Source organism: Rhinoraja longicauda, chromosome 36 (genome assembly GCF_053455715.1).
Source record: "Rhinoraja longicauda isolate Sanriku21f chromosome 36, sRhiLon1.1, whole genome shotgun sequence".
NCBI lineage: Eukaryota > Metazoa > Chordata > Chondrichthyes > Rajiformes > Arhynchobatidae > Rhinoraja > Rhinoraja longicauda.
This window is the reverse complement of record NC_135988.1, coordinates 427,720-451,014: the sequence shown is the minus strand read 5'-3', so window position 1 is coordinate 451,014 and position 23,295 is coordinate 427,720. Positions and strand designations below refer to the sequence as shown.

At 54.5% G+C, this 23,295-nt stretch overlaps 1 protein-coding gene across 1 annotated transcript in view; it reads left to right on the top strand.

Annotated features, from left to right (window-relative positions):
* LOC144610234 (prolyl 3-hydroxylase 1-like) overlaps positions 1 to 17,573 on the top strand; it is a 59,956-nt gene extending 42,383 nt beyond the window's left edge. Inside the window, 5 exon segments of the mRNA XM_078428831.1 lie at positions 291 to 441; positions 2,748 to 2,844; positions 5,747 to 5,822; positions 14,567 to 14,707; positions 15,633 to 17,573. Coding sequence (XP_078284957.1) covers positions 291 to 441; positions 2,748 to 2,844; positions 5,747 to 5,822; positions 14,567 to 14,707; positions 15,633 to 15,830 — 663 coding nt within the window. The 3' untranslated portion in view covers positions 15,831 to 17,573.
* The last annotated feature ends 5,722 nt before the right edge of the window (positions 17,574 to 23,295 follow it).

Here is a 23,295-nt window from a genome sequence, read left to right as displayed (position 1 = left end):
GAGAGGTGGAGGGATCGGTTCGTGGAGGGAGGGAGAGAGCTGGAGGGAGGGAGAGGGGGAGGGAGGGAGAGAGCTGGAGGGAGGGAGAGGGGGAGGGATGGAGAGAGCTGGAGGGAGGGAGAGGGGGAGGGATGGAGAGAGCTGGAGGGAGGGAGAGGGGGAGGGAGGGAGTGGTTGCGGGAGAGGGAGGGAGAGGTGGATGGAGCGAGGGGGGAGGGAGGGCTGTGGGGAGGTCTGTGGGTGTGGGCCTGTATCTGAGACAGTGCTTACCTCTGAGCCTGTGCTCCCAGCTGTCCAGGGCCGGCAAGGTGAGACAGGACATGGCCCAGCTCTACTGGCAGGTGACGGAGCGGGGCCGCTCCATTGTGGAGCACCTCTTCCAGCTGCCGGGCCGCCTGCACATCTCGTTCTCCCACCTGTCGTGCCGCTCCGCGCCTACAGGTGAGTGGGGGCAGGGGTGTGCTGCTTACGTGTGCCCAGCGGTCCGAGACCATGCTCACATTGCTCCGGGACCGGGTTCCATGCTCCCCTCCCCCCACTTCCCCACGCTCTCATCGTCCCTGAAACCAGACCCTACACCCCTGCCCCCTTCTCCGCCGCGCTGCCATCGTCCCGGGTCATCACCCCGAACACTTCCCTCTCAGTGCCTGGCACCTGATCCCATGGTACACCCTGCATCTCCTTGTGCGCTCCCCCTCCACGCTCCCTCCCCCCTGCTCCCTCCCGCTGTGCTCACCTCTCGTGCTCCCCTCCCACTTTGTGCTCTCCTACCCCTCCCCTTGTACTCCCCTACACCCCCTGTGCCCCCTCCCCACTGTGCTCCCCCACCCCCCCTTGTACTCCCGACCCCCCTGCGCTCCCCACTCTCCCCTGTGCTCCCCCACCCCCCTGTGCTCCCCACCCCCTCCTGTGCTCCCCATCCCCTTGTGCTCCCCCACCCCTTCGTGCTCCCCACTCCCCCCTCGTGCTCTCCCACCCCCTCGTGCTCCCCACCCCCTCCTGTGCTCCCCACTCCCCTCCTGTGCTCCCCACTCCCCCCTCGTGCTCCCCCACCCCCTCGTGCTCCCCCACCCCCTCGTGCTCCCCCACCCCCTCGTGCTCCCCCACCCCCTCGTGCTCCCCCACCCCCTCGTGCTCCCCACTCCCTCCTGTGCTCCCCACTCACTCCTGTGCTCCCCACTCCCCCCTGTGCTCCCCTACCCCCTCCTGTGCTCTCCCACCCCCTTGTGCTCTCCCACCCCCTTGTGCTCCCCCACCACCCTGTGCTCCCCCACCCCCCTGTGCTCCCCCACCCCCCTGTGCTCCCCCACCCCCCTGTGCTCCCCCACCCCCCTGTGCTCCCCCACCCCCTCGTGCTTCTCCACCCCCTGTGCTCCCCCACCATCCCAGTGCTTCCCCACCATCCCAGTGCTTCCCCACCATCCCAGTGCTCCCCCACCATGGGTATTGATATGGATAGAGAACTGGTTGGCAGACAGGAAGCAAAGAGCAGGAATTAATGGGACCTTTTCAGAATGGCATGCAGTGGCTATTGGGGTGCTGCAAGGCTCTGTGCTGTGATCCCTGTTATTTACAACATATATTAACGATCTAGATGAAGTAATTAAGTGTAACATTTCCAAGTTTGCGGATGGCACAAAGCTGGGTGGCAGTGTGAGCTGCGAGGAGGATGCTATGAGGCTTCAGTGTGACTTGGATAGGTTGGGTGAGTGGGCAGATGCATGGCAGATGCAGTATAATGTGGATAAATGTGAGGTTATCCATTTAGGTGGCAAGAACAAGAAGGCAGATTATTATCTGAATGGTGTCTGATTGGGAATAGGTGAGGTGCAACAAGACTTGGGTGTCGTAGCCCAGTCACTGAAAGTAAGCATGCAGGTACAGCAGGCAGTGAAGAAAACAAATTACATGTTGGCCTTCATAGCGGGAGGATTTGAGTGTACAGTAGAAGCAAGGAGATCCTACTGCAGTTGTTCAGGGCCTTAGTGAGACCACACCTGGAGTATTGTGTGCAGTTTTGGTCTCCTATTTTGAGGAAGGACATGCTTGCTATTGAGGGCGTTGAGCGTAGGTTCACCAGGTTAGTTCCCAGAATGGTGGGACTGACATATGATGAAAGAATGGGTCAACTGGGCTTGTATTCACTGGAATTTAGGATGAGAGGGGATCTGAGTGAAACATATAAAATTCTTGAGGGATGGGACAGGCGAGATGCAGGAAAGATGTTCCCCATGTTGGGGGAGTCCAGAACCTGGGGTCACGGTTGAAGAATAAAGGGTGGGCCATTTGAGTTTGTGATGAAGAAAAATGTCTTCACCCAGAGAGTTGTAAATCTGTGGAATTCTCTGCCACAGAAGGCAGTGGAGCCCAATTCACTGGATGATTAAAGGAATCAAGGGAGATGGGGAAAAAGCGGGGATAGGGTACTGATCAGCCATGATCATAATGAATGGTGATGCTGGTTTGAAGGGCCGAATGGCCTACTCCTGCACCTATTTTCTATGTTTCATACCCTGCGTTCCCCCACTCCCCCCTGTGCTCCTCCCCCCCCCCTGTGCTCCCACACCCCCCTTGTGCTCCCCCATCCCCACCCATTCCCCTCCTCATGCTCCCCCACCCACTCCCTTTGCTCCCCTCCCCTTGTGCTCCTCCATTCCCCTCCCCGTGCTCCCCTCACTACCCCCCTCCCCCTGCGTTACTCCCGCGCCCTGGTGCAAGATGTCCCTTTCTCTGGTCCCCATGCCCAGGTAACGAGGCCACGTCCACATCCTGGGGCTGTCTGGAGGAGCCTGAGGGCAGAGAGTGCAGCCGACAAGGGTCTACCGGTGGAGCCCGCAACTTCAGGTAAAGGCCCCAGCTACACGATCCCCCAATCCAGACCCATAGATAGAAACATGGAAACAGAAAATATGTTCACTTTCTCCACAGTTTAATCCCGACAAGTGCGAGGCATTGCGTTTTGGAACGTTTAACCAGAGCAGGACATGTACAGAAAGTGGCCGAGCTCTGGGGAGTGTGTGGTCCCAGGGGTCCGGTGCATGGTTCTCTGCATGTGGAGGCAGGGTGGTGAAGGTGACACTTGCCTTCATCAGATAGGGCAGTAAGAATCCCAAGGCTTTTCGTACCTACATTTAAAACAAAGGTAACCAGGTAGGTCGGACCATTCAAAGATCAAGGGCAAAGGAGGGAATTTGTGCTTGGAGTCAGAGGATGTAGAAGATGTATTAAACCAGTATTTTGCATTTGCCTTCACTAAGCAGAAGGACAACGAGGGCTGTGGCATCTATGTGAAGAATACCTCTATGTAAGAGCAGTGTGAGATCAAGAAGAAGCAGGTGTTGGGCCTCAAGGAGCATTGAGGGTAAATGCTCTAACATTATGGGACCTATCCCAGCTTATTAATAAAGGCAAGGAAGGAGATTGCAGGAGCCTTGATGAAGATCATAGTGTCTTTAGCCACAGGCTAGGTCTCATGGGACTGGAGAGTAGCTAACCATATTCCTTTGTTGAAGATGGGAAGTAGAGAGAATCTACGAAGTTATAGGCTGGTGGTAGGAAAGTTGTTGGTGAGGATTCTTCGGGATAGGGTTTACTCCCATTTGGGAGAAAAAGGGTTAATTAGAGAGAGTCAGCATGACCTTGTATGTAGCAGGTCATCCCCCAGTAACAATAGACAATAGGTGCAGGAGTAGGCCATTCGGCCCTTCGAGCCAGCACTGCCATTCAATGTGATCATGGCTGATCATTCACAATCAGTACCCCATTCCTGTCTTCTCATACCCCCTGACTCCACTATCTTTAAGAGCTCTACCTAGCTCTCTCTTGAAAGCATTCAGAGAATTGGCCTCCACTGCCTTCTGAGGCAGAGAATTCCACAGATTTACAACTCTGACTGAAAAGGTTTTTCCTCATTTCCGTCTGAAATGGCCTACCCCTTATTCTTAAACTATTCTGGACTCCCCCAACATTGGGAACATGTTTCCTGCCTCTAACGTGTCCAATCCTTTAATAATCTTATATGTTTCAATAAGATCCCCTCTCATCCTTCTAAATCCCAGCGTATACAAGCCTAGTCGTTCCAGTCTTTCAATATACGACAGTCCCGCCATTCCTGGAATTAACCTAGTGAACCTACGCTGCATGCCCTCAATAGCAAGGATGTCCTTCCTCAAATTTGGATACCAAAACTGCACACAGTACTCCAAGTGCGTTCTCACCAGGGCCCTGTACAACTGCCGAAGGACCTCTTTGCTCCTATACTCAACTCCTCTTGTCATAAAGGCCAACATGCCACTAGGTTTCTTCACTGCCTGTTGTACCTGCATGCTAACTTTAAGTGACGGATGAACAAGGACACCCAGATCTCTTTGTACTTCCCCATTTCCTGACTTGACACCATTCAGATAATCTGCCTTCCTGTTCTTACCACCAAAGTGGATAACCTCACATATATCCACATTAAACTGCATCTGCCAAGCATCTGCCCACTCACACAACCTGTCAAAGTCACCCTGCAATCTCATAGCCTCTTCCTCACAGTTCACACTGTCACCCAGCTTTGTGTCATCAGCAAATTTGCTAATGTGATTATAGTGATGAGGTGACGAAGGTGATCAATGGGAGTAGGGCGGTGGATGATGTCTCCTAGAAGGCTGATGCAGAAGATGAGGACCTGAGCACAGTGTTGGAAGACGGGGGTGGAAGAGAATCCCTGACAGCAGTTAGTGTCCAGACTAGCACTTGAAGGCCAAGGATTAATATGGCCGTGTGTCCACCTGTTAGGGCTGACATTGTGCCTGGTCCTGTGGTGTGACTCGGTGAATCCCAACGTGATTTTGGATCCTGTTCCATTCATATAGTGAGCTCCTTGCTGACATCCCAGCCCTCCCCACTCTCTAACAGCCCATCCCAGAGCCCACTCCTCCAGAGATCTGACAACCCCAACCCCTCTCCCCCTCCCCTCAACCTGGATCATTTCCCCACTCCGTCTGACTCACTCACACAGTCCAACTCCATCCCATTCCCTCCTATCCTCATCTACCCCTTCTACCCACTACTCGCTTTTATCCTATCCCCCCTTGCCCACTGCCCCACGCCACCCCACTCCCCTCCCTCCCTCTCCCTCCCTCCCCCTCCCTCCCCCTCCACCTCCCTCACCCTCTCCCTCCCTATCTCCCTCTCCCTCCCCCAACCTCCCCTCCATCCCTCCCCTCCATCCCCCCTTCCCTCCCCCTCTTCCCGCTCTCTTATCTTCCCTCTCTCTTCTATTCCCCCTCTCTTCTCTTCCCCTCTCCTCCCTCTCTCCTCTCTTCCCCTCTCCTCTCTTCCCCTCTCCTCTCTTCCCCTCTCCTCTCTTCCCCTCTCCTCTCTTCCCCTCCCCTCTTCCTCTCTCCTCTCTTCCCCCTTCTCTTCCCCCTTCTCTTCTCTCCCCTTCTCTCCTCTCCCCTTCTCTCCTCTCCCCCTTCTCATCTCTCCCTCTTCCCTTCTCTCCCCTTTTCTCTCCCCCTTCTCTTCTCTCCCCCTTCTCCTCTCTCCCCCTTCTCTTCTCTTTCCCCTTCTATTCTCTTCCCCTTCTCTTCTCTTCCCTTCTCTTCTCTTCTCTCCCTCTCCTCTTTAACCCCCCCCCCCCTGCGCTTCGCCTCTCCTGTCTCTTGTTTCCCCCCACTTCTTGTCTCCCCGCCCCCACTCTCTGATTTCCCTTTTCCTGTGTGTCTGAGCCCTGGTCTGATCTCCCTTTCTCCTCTAGTCTACACCTCTACCTCAACGATGAGTTTGAAGGAGGCAAGTTCCACTTCATGGATCTCAACACTCAAGCTGTTACTGTAAGTACGCTCTCTCTCTCTCTCTCCCTCCCCCCCCCCTCGCCCCTCTCTATCCCCCTCTCTCTCCCCCTCTCTCTCCCCCCTCTCTCCCCCTCTCTCTCCCTCCCCTCTCCCTCCCCCCTCTCCCTCCCCCCCTCTCCCCCCCCCTCTCCCTCCCCACTCTCCCTCCCCACTCTCCCTCCCCCCTCTCCCTCCCCCCCTCTCCCACTCCCCTCTCTACACCCCTCCCTCTCCCCTCCTCTCTCCCCACCTCTCTCTCCCCACCTCTCTCTCCCCACCTCTCTCTCCCCACCTCTCTCTTCCCACCTCTCTCTCCCCCCCTCTCTTCCCTCCCTCTCCCCGCCTCTGTCTCCATGTCTCTGTCTGCTGTGAGGCATGGGTAATGGGAATTTGCTTTGGTCTTCCTCCATCTGGGTGGACCTAATTTGCCAAGACTGTGGTGCTGCCTGCATCCCGCGAGGATTCTCAGTGACTGTGCACCCAGATGAACCTCACCAGATGTTTGTTGAGCTAAGCTGAGCCCGGCACTTCCTTTAGAGGAGCGATTCTGGGACTGGATGGGTGTAATGTGCAGCTCCTCAGAGCCTGGCAGTCGAGGTGAGTTTATTAACATCTGCATGTATGGTGAGAAATGTATTTCTCATCATCCCTGGTCAGCTCACCGGATCCGAGGCTCAGATGGACTCTCATGGAGAGGGGATCAATGGTCCTCGATACAAACATGTACTCTAGGGTGCTCCTCCACAAAATGTGGCCCAAGTCCAAATAATTGCATGAGTCCCAAAAAAGATAGTCATGATAAACTTTGTCAAATGCTTTCTGCTGATTGTGGGAGAGAAAGGCAATGGACTAATCAGGTCTCTGGAACATGTGGTCCAGGTCCCAGACCAGATGGATATTGGCCTGGTTGACCAGCCTAAGCCCGTGTCGGAGCGGTCCGAGTGTCAGTGGTTATGGGGAGAAAATAGGAGAATGGGGTTAGGAGAGAGAGATAGATCAGCCATGATTGAATGGTGGAGTAAACTTGATGGGCCAAATGGCCCAATTCTGCACCTATCACCTATGACCTTACAACCACTTGGGACAACATGGATACCACATGATTTGCCATTGCCCATACAAAGGCCTATACTGTGTGCTGAGGAGAGAGACTGGGCGCTGGTTCATTAATAAGCAGAGAGCACCTTTTTGGGGCAGCAGTACTACAACTGCCCTGTGTATGACAGGGGAAACACCCTTCCCCCGTCACCAGACGTTGGCTCTGAGGAACTCCACCATCAGCTCATCCAGCCTCAGTGAATTGCCCCTGCTCAGCCGGTGGAGGCCACTGATCTGTTTCTCTGATATTGGGAGGCATCTAGGTGTTTGACATCTTCTGGGCGGACTGTTGCTATGTCTTCCCACAAGTCTGACATCAGTGGTGGGGAAGATGCTGGAGTCAATTATAAAAGACGAAATTGCGGAGCATTTGGATAGTAGTAACAGGATTGTTCCGAGTCAGCATGGATTTACGAAGGGGAAATCATGCTTGACTAATCTTCTGGAATTCTTTGAAGATGTAACTAGGAAAATTGACAGGGGAGAGCCGGTGGTGTACCTCGACTTTCGGAAAGCCTTTGACAAGGTTCCACATAGGAGATTAGTGGGCAAAATTAGAGCACATGGTATTGGAGGTAGGGTACTGACATGGATAGAAAATTGATTGACAGACAGAAAGCAAAGAGTGGGGATAAATGGGTCCCTTTCAGAATGGCAGGCAGTAACTAGTGGGGTACCGCACGGCTCGGTGCTGGGACCGCAGCTATTTACAATATACATTAATGACTTGGATGAAGGGATTAAAAGTACCATTAGCAAATTTGCAGATGATACAAAGCTGGGTAGTAGTGTGAACTGTGAGGAAGATGCTATGAGGTTGCAGGGTGACTTGGACAGGTTGTGTGAGTGGGCGGATGCATGGCAGATGCAGTTTAATGTGGATAAGTGTGAGGTTATCCACTGTGGTGGTAAGAAGAGGAAGGCAGAGTATTATCTGAATGGTGTCAAGTTAAGAACAGGGGATGTACAACGATGCAGTTTAATGTGGATAAGTGTGAGGTTATCCACTGTGGTGGTAAGAAGAGGAAGGCAGATTATTATCTGAATGGTGTCAAGTTAGGGAAAGGGGACGTACAACGTGATCTGGGTGTCCTAGTGCATCAGTCACTGAAAAGAAGCATGCAGGTACAGCAGGCAGTGAAGAAAGCCAATGGAATGTTGGCCTTCATAACAAGAGGAGTTGAGTATAGGAGCAAAGAGGTCCTTCTGCAGTTGTACAGGGCCCTAGTGAGACCGCACCTGGAGTACTGTGTGCAGTTTTGGTCTCCAAATTTGAGGAAGGATATTCTTGCTATTGAGGGCGTGCAGCGTAGGTTTACTAGGTTAATTCCCGGAATGGCGGGACTATCATATGTTGAAAGACTGGAGCGACTAGGCTTGGAAACACTGGAATTTAGAAGGATGGGAGGAGATCTTATCGAAACGTATAAGATTAATAAGGGGTTGGACACGTTAGAGGCAGGAAACATGTTCCCAATGTTGGGGGAGTCCAGAACAAGGGGCCACAGTTTAAGAATAAGGGGTAGGCGATTTAGAGCTGAGATGAGGAAAAACTTTTTCAGTCAGAGAGTTGTGAATTTGTGGAATTCTCTGCCTCAGAAGGCAGTGGAGGCCAATTCTCTGAATGCATTCAAGAGAGAGCTAGATAGAGCTCTTAAGGATAGCGGAGTCAGGGGGTATGGGGAGAAGGCAGGAACGGGGTACTGATTGAGATTGATTAGCTATGATCACATTGAATGGCGGTGCTGGCTCGAAGGGCCGAATGGCCTCCTCCAGCACCTATTGTCTATTGTCTACAAGACCCTTCACACAACCTCACTGGACAATTCCAACACAAAGAGTCGGGTTGACGCATTCTCCCAATCTGTGAGAAAGGTGCTGCGATCGGCAAGCAGCTCCAGAAGCTGTCTGCGGACGTGAAGAAGGGTGAAACACGATCCAAATCATCCAGCACCTGGACCCGCCACTCATGGACGCACCTCAGGACCACTCAACCCACAAGTCCCTCAGCGCTTCCTTCTTTTGGTACAATCGCCACTGGAATGGGTCCCCAGAGGTTCATCCCTGGCTAGGTTCTATGTCAAGTAAATATCTCAATCCACCCGATAATGGAATCCTGTCCTTGGTCGACCCTCATGCATGTTCCTGACCAAAGAGACAGGTGTGAGTCTTTTCCATATCCCACTGTAGCCTTAGGGAAGGGAACCTCCCCGGTTACCATCTCCACTCCAACCACAACCGTCGGAATGAATCCTGGTACCAGCCACCGTCCAACAGTTCAAAGGTCTGTTTATTGTCATGTGTACCACTTAAGGTACAGTGAAACTCGAATTACAATACAACCATATCAAAAAAAGCAACAAGACGCACAACTACATAAGAGTTAACATAAACATCCACCACAGTTGATTCCCCACATTTCTCACTGTGATGGAAGGCGATAAAGTCTAACTTCATCCTCTTATTCTCCCGCGGTCGGGGCAGTCGAGCCATCCGCAGCCGGCTGTTGAAGCTCCTGCGTTTGGAGCTCCCGAAGTCAGTCTCTAACCAGGGACCGTGAGCTCCGCGATGTTAAAGTCGACAGGCTCACGCGGTTGGAGCTCCCGAAGTCCGTCTCCAGCAGAGGTTGCCTTCTAAAAACCAACAACGAAGAAAGGGATGAGATAGACTGTGGGCTAGGCAGCCATTGTGGGCATCACCTGCTGTTGCAGTGCCAGTATGTGGATCTCACCCGTGTGCACAATGCCCATTAACAAGTGTTGTCGAGCACGGCGCCGGCACATTGGTAGCTGCCAGGACGCAGAAAATATACGCTTGTGAAATGTAGTCAATTAGTGCAGCAGCCACCTCATGAAGGCACAAGAGATGGATGGGGGGGGGGGGGGCGCAGGTTTGTTTCTCCAATAACGGGAGCATCTAGGTGTTCGGCACCTACGTCTGGGTCTTTCATCAAATCGTTCCCCTCTCACCTTCAATATGTTCCCTTTCAGGAGTGACCCGACATTGATAATCTGTACTTTTATCAACCAATATAACTTTATTTATTTTATTTTAGAGATATAACATGGAATATGCCCTTCGGCCCACTGAAACCAGGCTTGGTTCATCCATCCTTCACCCGTTCATACTAATTCTATGTTATTCCACTTTCATATTTGCTGCATACTACAGGCATTTCTTTTACAGAGGTCGATTAACCTATAAAACCGTAACACTTTGAGTTGAGGGGCAAAATTCACGCAGTTACGAGGAGAATGTGCAAGCCCGGGTCTCTGGCGCTGAGGCAGCAGCCATTGTGATGCCCAATAAGTGACATCGGTACCTCGACTGAGCATGCGCTGGTCATAGGTCACAGGGGCTAAACATTCTCGCCGGCTGATCTGCTGCATGTATACAGATCTGCATTTCATCCATATTTTTCAGTTTTGCTTCGTAGAGGTATGAAAATACTGCTTTAAAAAATATTAATTGGGTGTAATTAAGATGAATTTGTGCAAGAATACGATGATTTTATAGGTTTTATTGCTTTATGCTTCGGTGAGTGAGTGAGATCGTTACAATTTTCTTTTGCATTGTAACTTTATTTTACATTGCCATGGAGCTGCTCCACAAGCATATGTCGCACTTCCCAAACCATGAGTTATTCTTCGTTTGCCAGATTTTCGGCGATGCGAAAGAAAAACAAACGTTTGAGTGAATGAATTGCTGCTTTGTGTGGACAGATCCGAAGTACCTGTTCAACTCTTCCGCCATTTCCTTGTTACCCATAATAATTTCACCCGTTTCTGCCTTCAAGGAACCCACATGTGTCTTACTAATCTTTGTCTCTTAACATACCTAAAGAAGCTTTTACTGTCCTTTATATTCTTGGCCAGCTTCGCTTCGTACCTCATCTGTTCAGCCCGTGTTGCCTTTTTTGTTACCTTCTGTTGTCCTTTTAAAGTTGCCCCATCCTCTGGCTTCCCGCTTACACATCTTTTCTTTTAGTTTTATTCCATCCCTAACTTCCCTTGTCAGCCACAGTTGCCTCTTACTCCCCTTAGAATCTTTCTTCCTCTTTGGAATATGATCCTGCATCTTCTGGATTATGCCCAGAAATTCCTGCCATTGCTGTTCCACCATCATTCCTGCTAGGATCCTTTTCCATTTGACCTTGGCCAGCGCCTCTCTCATGCCTTCATAGTCCCCTTTGTTCAACTGCAACACTGACATTCCTGGTTTAACCTTCTCCCTCTCAAATCGCAGATTAAAACTAATCATATTATGGTCACTACCTCCAAGCACCAATGTCACCCCTCGCAAGGGACTGAATTCCATCCTTCACCAACAGAGCTACCCCACCTCCTCTGCCCACCTGCCTGTCCTTTCTATAGGGTGTTTCACCCTGAATATTCAGTTCCCAGTCCTGATCCTTCTGCAGCCACGTCTCTGTAATCCCCACAATGTCAAACCTACCAATCTCTATCTGAGCCTCAAGCTCGTCCACTTTACTTCTTATAATTCGCACATTCATATTTAGTACATTTAATCCTTTGCTTATCTCAGCTTCCACATCGATTCCTATTACACTTGGCAATTCTCTCCAATTGCTTTGTGAGCTTTCTGTCCCGTTAATTCTGGGGTGTTTCTTAATTATTCCTATACTCTCTTTCCCTTTAACTCCATCATTTACTATCCCATTTGAAACATTATTTAGTTTACCCCCCCCCCCCCCCCCCCCGTGTAGCAGTGGCAAACCTGCCTGCCAGAGTGCTGGTCCCATGCCTATTGAGGTGCAACACATCCCTTTTGAACAACCTACCCTTACCCCAAAACAGATCCCAGTTGTCTAAGAATCTAAATCCCTGCCCCCTGCACCAGCTCCTCGGCAACACATTCAGGTCCCATATTTCCCTGTTCCTGCCCTCGCGAACACGAGGAACTGGAAGCAAACTAGAGATAACCACCCTGGAGGTCCTGCTTTCCAGCCTTCCGAGCTCTCTAAAGTCATGCTGCAGAATATCTTTCCACTTCTTCCCATCGGCTTTTGTGCCAACATGCACTACCACTTCCGGCTGCTCACCTTCACCCTTGAGGATGCTCTGCATTCGGTCCGTGATATCCTGGATCCTGGCACCAGGGAGGGAACGCACCATCCTTGAATCCCACCTGTCCAAGTGCGACATATTCCCGCTTTAGGAGCAGCTCTGGTACAAGTTACAATGCAAACGAAAATCGCCGCGATCTCGCTCACTCAACGAAGAATAAAGCAATAAAACCTGCAAAATCATCGTAGTCTTGCACAAATTAACCATAAATACACCTAATTGATATTTTCTAAAGCAGTATTTTCTTTCCTCTGAAGCAAAACTGGAAAATACGGATGAAACGCAGGGCTGTATAGACCCTGCAGATCTGCCGGCGAGACCCACGACCGGCGCCGGCTCAGTCGAGATACCGAACTCGCGCTTTAGACCAATACCATTGTTGCTGTAAATCAACACAAAACCTGCAGTTAATGGAGCACTAGAGTGAAGGAACGGTTCAAACGAGCTGATAAGCAGTGTACTCCACATAAGTACGAAGTATATCTGTCGATTTAGTTGCTTCCAAATAGATCCACCCGAGTCCACTCAAACTTCACAGAAATCCAAGGCACTGTTCAAACTGTCTTTACCCATCTGAGCTGGGTGGGGCAATCTGGATGGGAGGGAGATGATCGATGTAAATGACCAAACAACGGGACTGTGCACAGGGAACTTCACTCTGTATCAGAGCCCGGGAGTGTGTGATGGGACAGTAGAGAAGCTTCACTCTGTGTCAGAGCGCGGCTGTGTGTGATGGGACTGTGCGGAACCTTCACTGACTGATCCCGGGAGTGTGTGATGGGACTGTGCAGAAGCTTCACTGTGTTCGAGAGCCCGGGAGTGAGTGATGGGACGGTATTGAATCTTCCCTCTGTGTCAGAGCGCGGCGGTGTGTATGATGGGACTGTGCGGAAGCCTCACTGTGTTCGAGAGCCCGGGAGTGAGTGATGGGACTGTATTGAACCTTCCCTCTGTGTCGGAGCCCGGGAGTGTGTGCTGGGACTATGCGGGGCCGGATTAACATAGTAGGAAAAGTAGCATTTGCTACGGGCCCCGCACTTTCGAGGGCCCCGCGCTAAATGCTTGAAATCGGCATCACACGGAGGGGCCTGTGTTGCGCCGCTCCCCAATCGCCGCGGGTTGAATGTGTTGGCGTGGTTGCGCGGACCATTGGGCCTGGTCCATGTGTACGGTGGCGCTGGAGACATCAAGGGCAGCTCTCTCGGTCTTAGTGGCGTCGGCTGCACACCATGTGGGGCGGCTCGGCCCCTATTCTTCCTGGTGGCCCTCGCTTGCGAGCCGGGCTCGCCCGTTTCGACCCTGGGCTCCACCGGTATTGTGTGCAGGTTTGCCGGGGACGCTGCCTTAGTCTAGGTTCTGGGGAGGGGAAAGGACTCGGGGGGCGCGGCGGCTTCCCGCCCACCCAACCAACCAACCAAACATGCCCTCCAGGACAGTAGAGTCGGGCTCGTTTTGCCGGCTGTCGCGGGGAATTGAGCCGGACTGTCAATGGGGAACCTGCGATTGGTGTCGGGAATGGCTCTGATTCTGACTGTTTTTCTGTGGATTGGACGGGTTCCCGCGGGTTTGGGCAGTTTGAGTGGATTGTGGGCCCTGCGGGACCTGGAGGCGTCCAGGTTTAGTGTTGCTCCCTCAGAGGGAGCGGCATTGAGTCGGTGCTTCGGGCCCAGCAGCGGGTTGCAGTCCACTTGGATTGTGTGAACCTGCGGGAATTCGCCCAATCCACGGGGAGCGATCAAGGACTGGGTCATTGGTGCTGGTCGCGGGTTCCCCAGTGACAGTCCGGTTTGGTTCCTTGCGGCAGCCGGTGGACCGAGCCGGACTCCGCTGGCTTGGAGGGCATGTTTGGTTGGTTGGTTGGGTGGGCGGGATGTCACCGTTTTTTTTTATTCCTTTCCTCTCCCCAGAGCTTGCAGGGTGGGGCAGCGTCCTTGGTAAACCTGCACACAATGCCGGTGGGGTTTGTGGTTGGGGCGGGCAGGCCCGGCGCACGGGAGAGGGAGGTGCCGGCCAACGGGAGGAACTGGAGGGCGGGCTGCCCCGATGGGAACATGGTGTGCAGCCGGCGTTGTTGACACTGGGAGAGCTTCCCTTGGTGTCTCCTGTGCCATTGTATGTATGGAGCAGGCGCTGGCCCCACTCGCTCGCATTGGCTGCCCAATGCAGGGGTGGGATGTGTTTCCTGCCCCAGCTCTGCTGAAATCCCCGCGGCACTTCTGTTCAATTTGGCACCGAGTTGGCCCAAGCCTGTGCATTTGAACCCTGGATTTTGGGACCTCGCTGATTGAGGCTGCATTTTGTTGCGATTTCTGGGAGCCCCTAACGAAGGTTGCGTCGCCATTGGGCGGCCGCCGTTGGTTGAGCGGGGTCTCGTCACCTTGTCCTGTATTTAAGGCCCCTTTATAACATGTGCTGCACTAGCTTAACCCGGGTCTGGGGCAGTGCGGAAGCGTCATTGTGATTGAGCCCGGGAGTGTGTGATGGGACAGTGCGGAGGAAGCTTCCCCTGACAGTGGTACGTGGGTCGGGTTGATCCCTCACTCTTGTTTATCCTCTCAGGTGGAAGTTAGTCCCAGGTGCGGACGACTGCTGACCTTCAGGTGGGGTGTCGGGACGTCCCATGGTGTTGGGGATGTGAAGGGGGGTCAGCGTTGTGCTCTCGTCCTGTGGTACACCCTCGACCCCAAGCACAACGAGAAGGTGAGCGACCCAGCTACCCTTCACTCGGCCCCACCATTTGAACATTCCCGTCACCCTGACCGTGCGCGCTGCCCCCCCCCCTCCTCCCCACTGCCTTCTCTGCCACCACGGCCCCAATGTCAGCACCTCCCAGGACCGCTCAGTCCATGCTCTGCTCACTGTCTGCCCGTCCTCGCCCCAACCGTCTGCCCCTACTCTCCTCCTACCGTCTGTCCACAGGCATCCTGCCCTCGCCGTCTGTCCTTCCCCGCTACCAGTTTGCCTCTCTCCCCGTTAGCCTGCCCTCACCCGTTCTCCCGTCCTATCCCCCATCTGCCCCTTCCGCTGCCACAGGTTGCCTCTCTCCCCGTTATTTTGCCCCACCTTCTACCCTTCTACCGTCTCATTGTCTATCCCTCTCCCCTTCTCCAAGGTCTGCCCCTACTGCCGTACTTAGTGTTCGCCACCCGAATCCCCGCAGGCAGCTCCCCGTCACAAAGCGCCCAACGTCTGCACCCCGCACGCCGACCCCCCACCCCCTTCTGCTCACCTGTTTCCCCGTGCGCTCTCCCCCGTTGTTGGGACTTGTGCTCATGGGGCCTCCCTGTGCGCTCTCTCCCCGTGGGATCTCTGTGCGCTCTCTCCCCCGTGGGATCTCCCTGGGCGCTCTCTCCCCCGTGGGATCTCCCTGGGCGCTCTCTCCCCCGTGGGATCTCCCTGTGCGCTCTCTCCCCCGTGGGATCTCCCTGTGCGCTCTCTCCCTGTACGCTCTCTCCCTGTGCGCTCTCTCTCTGTGCGCTCTCTCCCTGTGCACTCTCTCCCCGTGGGATCTCCCTGTGCGCTCTCTCCACGTCGGATCGCTCCATGTTTAGTGGGACCTCCTTGTGGTCACCCGCGACGCAGTGAGATCTGCCTGTGCTCACGGTCCACCCCCCCCCCTCCCCAGGGCCGCTCTCAGATCGACGCCCTGACCCAGGAACTGTTCCCGGATCACAGGCCGGTCGACCGTAGCCGCGGGCCGGACGATGGGCCCCGGCGCCCTGTGGAGGAGGAGCAGCCGGCCGGTGGCAGACGGCAGACACAGCGGGAGCGGAGGAGGGCGGAGCCGGTAGTGGCGGGGCGCCCTGGGAGGGATGAGCTTTGATCGGGAGGCGGGGGAAGAGCGGGAAGGAATGGCCACCGTGCTATCTCCTAGGCTGATGGAGCCTCACTGCCAGCAGTGGGGAGGTTAATGCAGGAGAAATCGCCCGGATGTGAATGGTCGTGTTCCCGAGGAAGGGAGATATAAGGGGAGAGAAGGGGTGGGGGGGGGGGGGGGGGGGGCCGGGGGGGAGGAGCGAGCGAGAGGGAAAGGGAGGGAGGGGAGAAAAGAGGTGGATGGGAGAGAGGGAGTCGCCGAACTGTACCGCATGGGAATGGGCTACTTAGCCCACCGTGGTCATGCTGCCCAAGTTGGCATGTTGCGCCCGTCCCCTTTGTCCCATAAACCTCTGAACCCATCCTAAAAAAGGCTCGGAGTATTTTACATGTCGTTGTTGTATCCGCTTCTATTTCTTCCTCTGGCAGCTCATTCCAGATACAGACTACCCTCTGAGGTTAAAAGTTACCACCGAGGTCCCTGATAAATGCACCCTCCCTCCTCAACAAGCCCATTGCCCCTAGTTTTTGAATTCTCTCAACTGGAATACAGACTCTGAGCATTCACTTTATGCACGTCACACTTGATTTTATGCACCCAGCCTCCTGCGCTCTGAAGTAAATGGCTGCAGTCTATCCAACCACTCCCAACAAGTCAAGCCTACAAACCCTGGTAACATCCTGGTCAATCCATTTTGCAACCTTTCCAATAAATGCTACGCTTCCTGTAACTGGGTGATCAGTTGTCATACAGTTCTCCAAGTGTAGTCTGGCCACCGACCTGTTCTGGTGCATCATGAGTCAAGTCATGTCAATTTTATTTGTATAGCACATTTACAAACAACCTCACGTTGACCAAAGTGCTGTACATCAGTGCAGGTGCTAAAACAGAACGTACAATGGCACACAAACCTAACAACACATACATAAACATTTTACAGCGCCCCCTCAGAGGGCCTCAAAACGCTAGGGAGTAGAAATAGGTTTTGAGTCTGGACTTAAAGGAGTCGATGGAGGGGGCAGTTCTGATGGGGAGAGGGATGCTGTTCCACAGTCTAGGAGCTGCAACTGCAAAAGCGCGGTCACCCCTGAGCTTAAGCCAAGACCGCGGGATAGTGAGTAGCCCCAAGTCGGCCGACCTGAGCGACCTAGAGATTGAGTGGTGGGTTAGAACATTTTTGATATGGGGGGGGGGGGGGGGGGGGGTGCAAGCCCGTTTAGGGCTTTGTATGTGAATAGGAGGAGCTTGAAATTGATCCCGTACTGGGAGCCAGTGGAGAGAGGCCAGAATCGGGGTGATGTGGTCCCTTTTACGGGTACCCGTCAGGAGTCTCGCTGCGGCGTTTTGGACCAATTGCAGGCGGGACAGGGATGATTGGCTGATCCCAGTGTATAGGGAGTTGCAGTAGTCTAGGCGGGAGTCTAGGCATGGATGATTTTTCGAGCCACTTTCAGGGAACCGCAATGTACTCCCAGATCTCTCTATCCCACAACAAGCAGAGAGCGAGGGAGCGGGGGAAATAGGACAAGCAAAGAGTTCAGGGGCGGGAGAGAGGGAGGGGAACAGAGGAGAGGGAGATAGTCGGGGAGAGAGGCAGGGAAGTTGAGCTCTCCAGAGGACTCCAAGAGGCGGAAGCGCGGCTGTGGTTTGCTCGGTCACGGGGGAGGGGAGATGAAGGCGTTGAAGGAACACATTCCCACCCGCAGCGCTGATCGGCCTCCCTTAAAGATGGGAGTCTGGAGGGAGAGGGGTGGTGAGGGTGGATAGGGGGGGGGGGTATGCGGGGAAAGGCACCCAGACTAACGCTGGTGTTAACCCAGGCCTCAGGCAGGGTGGGGGGGGTCTCTGAAATGTTCAGTGCGGGCGGAAAGAGCAACTCCAGAGATCTATTAAACTCGCATTTTGCTGCCACTGCCTCGATGTTTGGTTTTTAAAGAAGCCGGTTGCACAGAGATCCATATTGTACTCAATGTCAGGTTGAGTGTTGCCGGGTCAGGGATAGGTTTAAGTTCAGTTGTAAATGTCAAATGCAGCGAACTACAGCGTGACGGGATGTTTTCCATGCTATCCAAGCCGATCAGATGTAGCATACATAAATACAATCAATCAAGTACATTAAACAGCTAGATAGAGCTCTAAAAGATAGCGGAGTCAGGGGGTATGGGGAGATGGCAGGAACGGGGTACTGATTGCGAATGATTAGCCATGATCACATTGAATGGCGGTGCTGGCTCGAAGTGCCGAATGGCCTCTTCTTGCACCTATTGTCTATTGCCTATTTTCTCAATAGAGCAAATACGAAGATAGAGAATACAGAATATAGTTCTACAGCATTGTAGTAGCGTATCCGTTTAGATATAGAGCTAAAAGCAGGCCATTCGGGCCACCGAGTCCACGCCGATCATCGGTCACCCGTGCACCTGTTCTATGTTGTGGCAGTTTTGTATTCCACACACTCAATGAAATTTACCGAAGCCAATTAACCTACGTCTTTGGAATATGGGAGGAACCCAGAGCGGGTTCGGAGCGGATAGGGAGAACGTACAAACTCGGCACAGACAGCACCCACAGTCAGGATCGAACCCGGGTCTCTGGCCATATGGGGCAGCAGCTGTCCCGCTGCATCACTGTGCCACATAGTTCCATAGACAAAGTTCAATGTCCTCAAAGGGTAGAGATGAACCGGTCAGTACAGCTATCCGTCTGCATCACCTACAGTGTACCCACATTGTACCCAGTGTAGACGGCGAGCGGTCCCGGGATTGGGATAGCATAGGGATCGGTCTTTACCACCCACAGTGCATCCAACACTCTTGCACCCTCGGCTAAAAGCCCGACCTCTAACTCTCCAGAACACGACTGCCTCTGTGGATTTAGACTCTCTCTGTTCCCCATGTTTCCTTAATCTCTCTCCCTCTCCTTCAGTCATATTCATCTGATCCATCTCTCTCTCTGGCCCCACTTTCTCCCATTCACCAGTTCTTTAGCTCCCCCTTGCTCTTTCTCTCCGTCTCCACACCTCTTCCTTTCAACCACACTCTCGCCCCTGACCCTTTCCTCTCTTTCTCCCCCTCTCCTCTCTGTCATATTGTCTTCACCGTGTTTACCTTTCCCCCCTCTATGCCTCGCGTCTTCTCTGCCCTCTCTGTACACTCTCTCAATTTCTCTCTCCAACATTCTCCTCTCGTACTGGCTCCGCCAGTCAACTCCTCCAATGATAAGGGGTCATCAAGGTGTTCAAACACCCCTCTATCTATAGTCGGTAGCCCCTCCCACAGAACCTGCTGAGCCTCCCTGCTGAAACCATCTGCGGAGAACAGAGTTCCATAAAAGGACTGAACTAACGCACTCATCTCCTCTGGGGCTGTGACCGAGGAGCCATCGTCCTCGATTAGCTCGACGAGCTGTTTGCGGGCTCCTCGCCCTTTCTCCAGAGAGAGAAAGAAAGGCGATGCTCGGTCCAGATCGTGCAGCATCTAGACTCGTGGCCTCACGTAAGCACCTCAGGACCGCTCAAGCTGCAGGTCCCTCAGCGCTTCCTTCCTCTCCTGAAACTCTCCCCACTCACAGGAGTCCTCACCGACCCGGCCCAAGCGAGACTCTGCGTCGAGTAACTACTTCTCGAGTCACTCGACCGCCGCGTCCCGCCTTCTGGTCGCCCCCACGTGTACTCCTGACAAAAAAGACGGATGTAAGCCTTTCCCACATCCCACCACTGCTTAAGGGAAGGGAAGCCCCTCTGCCTCGCTCTCCACTTCACCCAGAACCGCCTGAAAGACTCCTGGAATCGGCGATCCTCCAGCAGCTGGTTATTAAAGTGTCAGTACGCAGACCCAGCCCGTGTGCGCGCTGGGATAAAGTCCACTCGCACCAGGCAGTGGTCCGAACACGGCACCAGCCGCATAGAGGCCGCCGAGACCCGGGAGACAAATGCTCTAGAGATGTACACACGATCGATACAGGAACCACCCCCTCAGACCTCCGCGAAAACGCGTTGGAATCAGGGTGGAGATTCCGCCACGCATCAACCAGCTCACAAGATTCAATCACACCTCTTAACTTCTTCGCCACTGCAGGGGCACACTGAGTACCAGAGCGATCTCGCGCCTCAAGGGTACAATTGAAATCCCCCTCAAGGAAGACGCACTCTCCGCAATCAATAGTGCTCAGCAGAGCAGTCACCTCCTGAAGTAAACGCGCCTGCATCGTGCCGGTGCTGGCGGCGTTCACGTTAATGGAATGTAACGGCACGCCATCCAGGATCACGGCCAGATAGAGCAAACGGCCTGGCACAACTTCCTGCACCTTCACAATCTCTGGCTGGAAAGTTGGAGCCAACAGGAAAGCCACCCCACTTGGATTTGTGCTGAGGTGTCTCATGTAGACCCCCCCCCCCTCCCACTCTAGGACCCAGGCGGGCTAGTCATTAACAGTGTGCGTCTCTTGTAGAAAACTCACTGCATACTTCCCCTCTCTGAGGACTGATAGATGGTGAAATCTACCAAGGTCCCCCATTCCGCCGTTTATGTTTAGGCTAGCTACTGTGAACTTGAAGATACACTGCCGTTTTTCCTCACACGCCTTGTGGGAGTGGAGCCTCTCTCTCTTAGGAGCTTCAAATATTCCCTGAATTGAAGCTTCTCAGGCTCATGAAGACCACTATCTTTACTGTGAAGGATAGCACTAAGGGTCCAGATAGTTCCCCCCAGGTCTGGCCACGGTTTGGCAGCTCTCCGGACTTTGCTCCTACTGTGCTGGTGTTCCTTCAAAAACTCTCGAATCTCCCAGATACTGGCCGCTCGAGACACAGCTCCGGAATCCGGGCATTCTGCCAACCCACCGACACCTGAAGCAACATCTTCCCTCCCAATGCACTCAATGTCATGGTCCGAGTTCGGAAGACGGTGAGTCTTCAGTCAGAGAGTGGTGAAGGTGTGGAATTCTCTGCCTCAGAAGGCAGTGGAGGCCAGTTCGTTGGATGCTTTCAAGAGAGAGCTGGATAGAGCTCTTAAGGATAGCGGAGTGAGGGGGTATGGGGAGAAGGCAGGAACGGGGTACTGATTGAGAGTGATCAGCCATGATCGCATTGAATGGCGGTGCTGGCTCGAAGGGCTGAATGGCCTACTCCTGCACCTATTGTCTATTGTCTATTGTCTATTGACTGCCGCTGGGTGCGAGCTCGCTCTCCTCACTGTGTAAGCTGGCTACATCACGTGCCCTCCCCTCCTCCCCCCTCCCCCCCCCCCCTCCGGTATGAGCCCACCCCCAGGATCACTGTCGCGGGAGAGTCCTGACGCCTCTGACAGCGATGAGCCGGCCAATCAATGGCCAGGCTCCTGCACACTCTCCCCGCCCCCTACAACTGGGCCTGGGGAAGAACAAAAACAGGGTGCCCCCAGGGCCCGCGGTTTGAAGGCACCCCCGGAATCCGACTGAGAGACACGACCCGCAACAGCCCAGCCCCCCCCCCCCCCCACGTACCCAGGGAACCCACTCCCCCAGCAACACCCAGAGAGTCTCTAGCCCCCACCACCAGGGGAGCAACCTCACTGTGGCCCATTGAGTGAGCCGGTGTTTCTGGAGTCCCCACCACCAGGGCAGTAACCTCACTGTGGCCCACTGAAGGAGCCGGTGGGGCCTCCACCACCAGGGGAGCAACCTCACTGTGGCCCACTGAAGGAGCCGGTGGGGCCTCCACCACCAGGGGAGCAACCTCACTGTGGCCCACTGAAGGAGCCGGTGGGGCCTCCACCACCAGGGCAGTAACCTCACTGTGGCCCACTGAAGGAGGCAGTGTTTCTGGAGTCCCCACCACCAGGGGAGCAACCTCACTGTGGCCCATTGAAGGAGCCGGTGGGGCCTCCACCACCAGGGCAGTAACCTCACTGTGGCCCACTGAAGGAGCCGGTGGGGCCTCCACCACCAGGAGAGCAACCTCACTGTGGCCCACTGAAGGAGCCGGTGGGGCCTCCACCACCAGGGCAGTAACCTCACTGTGGCCCACTGAAGGAGCCGGTGGGGCCTCCACCACCAGGGCAGTAACCTCACTGTGGCCCACTGAAGGAGCCGGTGGGGCCTCCACCACCAGGGCAGTAACCTCACTGTGGCCCACTGAAGGAGCCGGTGGGGCCTCCACCACCAGGGGAGCAACCTCACTGTGGCCCACTGAAGGAGCCGGTGTTTCTGGAGTCTCCCCTACTTCCTCAGCCGGTAGGGCTGCACTCCCCTCGGTCACTCTCGTAGCTCTAATGAGGAGCACAGGCTGGGAAACCACCCCTACAGCCTAGACTCCCCCTTCTGTTTCTGCTTGTTCTCCATCCCAGGGGACACATTTCCAGGGCAGCCAACCCCAACAACCGGCGAGATAACACACTCAGAAGGACCCTGGGGCGAAGGGACAACCTCCAGCCCAGAGGACACTAGTCGTGGACCACCATCCTCGATAGGAATGGAGGGTCTCGAGGTAGGCAGCCCCCTGTCTTTAGGCCCAGAGCCGTGCTCTTCCTCAAGCGGCCCACGTCTTCTCTTTGTCCCACTGATGTGCGGTGGTACGGTGACCTCCATAAAGGAGGATTCCTCCACCTCCACACTACCAGCTTCCTCTCTTTCATCCCTTTGTTCGGCCACCGCAGATCCTAACTGAACTTCCCCACCCCCTTCCGAACCTCCTCAGCTCCTTGCTGAGCCCCGCCAGGTGCCGCCTGGACCTCACCGGGCCCAACAGGCACCCTTTGGGTGGGCTCAGGTGTGGGCGTGGGCTCATCCGCTTGCGGGTGACTCACTTTAAGATGTTTCTTCTTCCTCTTGGCCTTCCTCCCCCTCTGCGTCTGCCATCCCTCCCGCTCCCCCTCGCCCTCCCCCTCGCCGTCAAGCTCCGCCCCAGGTACAGGACGTGGGGGACCTGGGGCAGTCCTGCCCTGGGCCACTAAGGTGGAACCGGCAGCCCCGGGTGGGCCAGCAGTGCTTCCCTGGGTTGCTGCGTTGGGATATCTCGCAGCAGCCCGGCCACTGGGACAATCCCTGCGGAAGTGCCCGACCTCTTTGCACGCATGACACCGTGCGTACCCCCAACTCCAATACACGCGATAGGGGATCTCCTCCGCCTCAACAAAGAGGATCCCCTTCGCGCCCGTCCCAATTCCTACTTCCATGAACACCCGCCTCGTAAAACTATAGCTCCCTCTGAGACGGGGGTCGCGCCAGGACTGCATAAGCCTAGTCAGCCTGGACCGCACCTCCCCAATCTTTGCCAGTTGTGGAAGAAGGAGCGCATCCCGGATGAAAATGGGAACGCAGCGCAGGAGAACCGGTCGCACGGTGGACACCCATGGTTCCACCGGTACAAAGGCCCCACCCATTATAAGCCCCTTGACCTCCCAGCAGAGCGAGATGTCTGTCGGGGAACGTTGCCGACTGGCCCACTGCAAACTGCAGGAGTACGTGCTGAGGGACGCACTGAAACTCGGTGCAG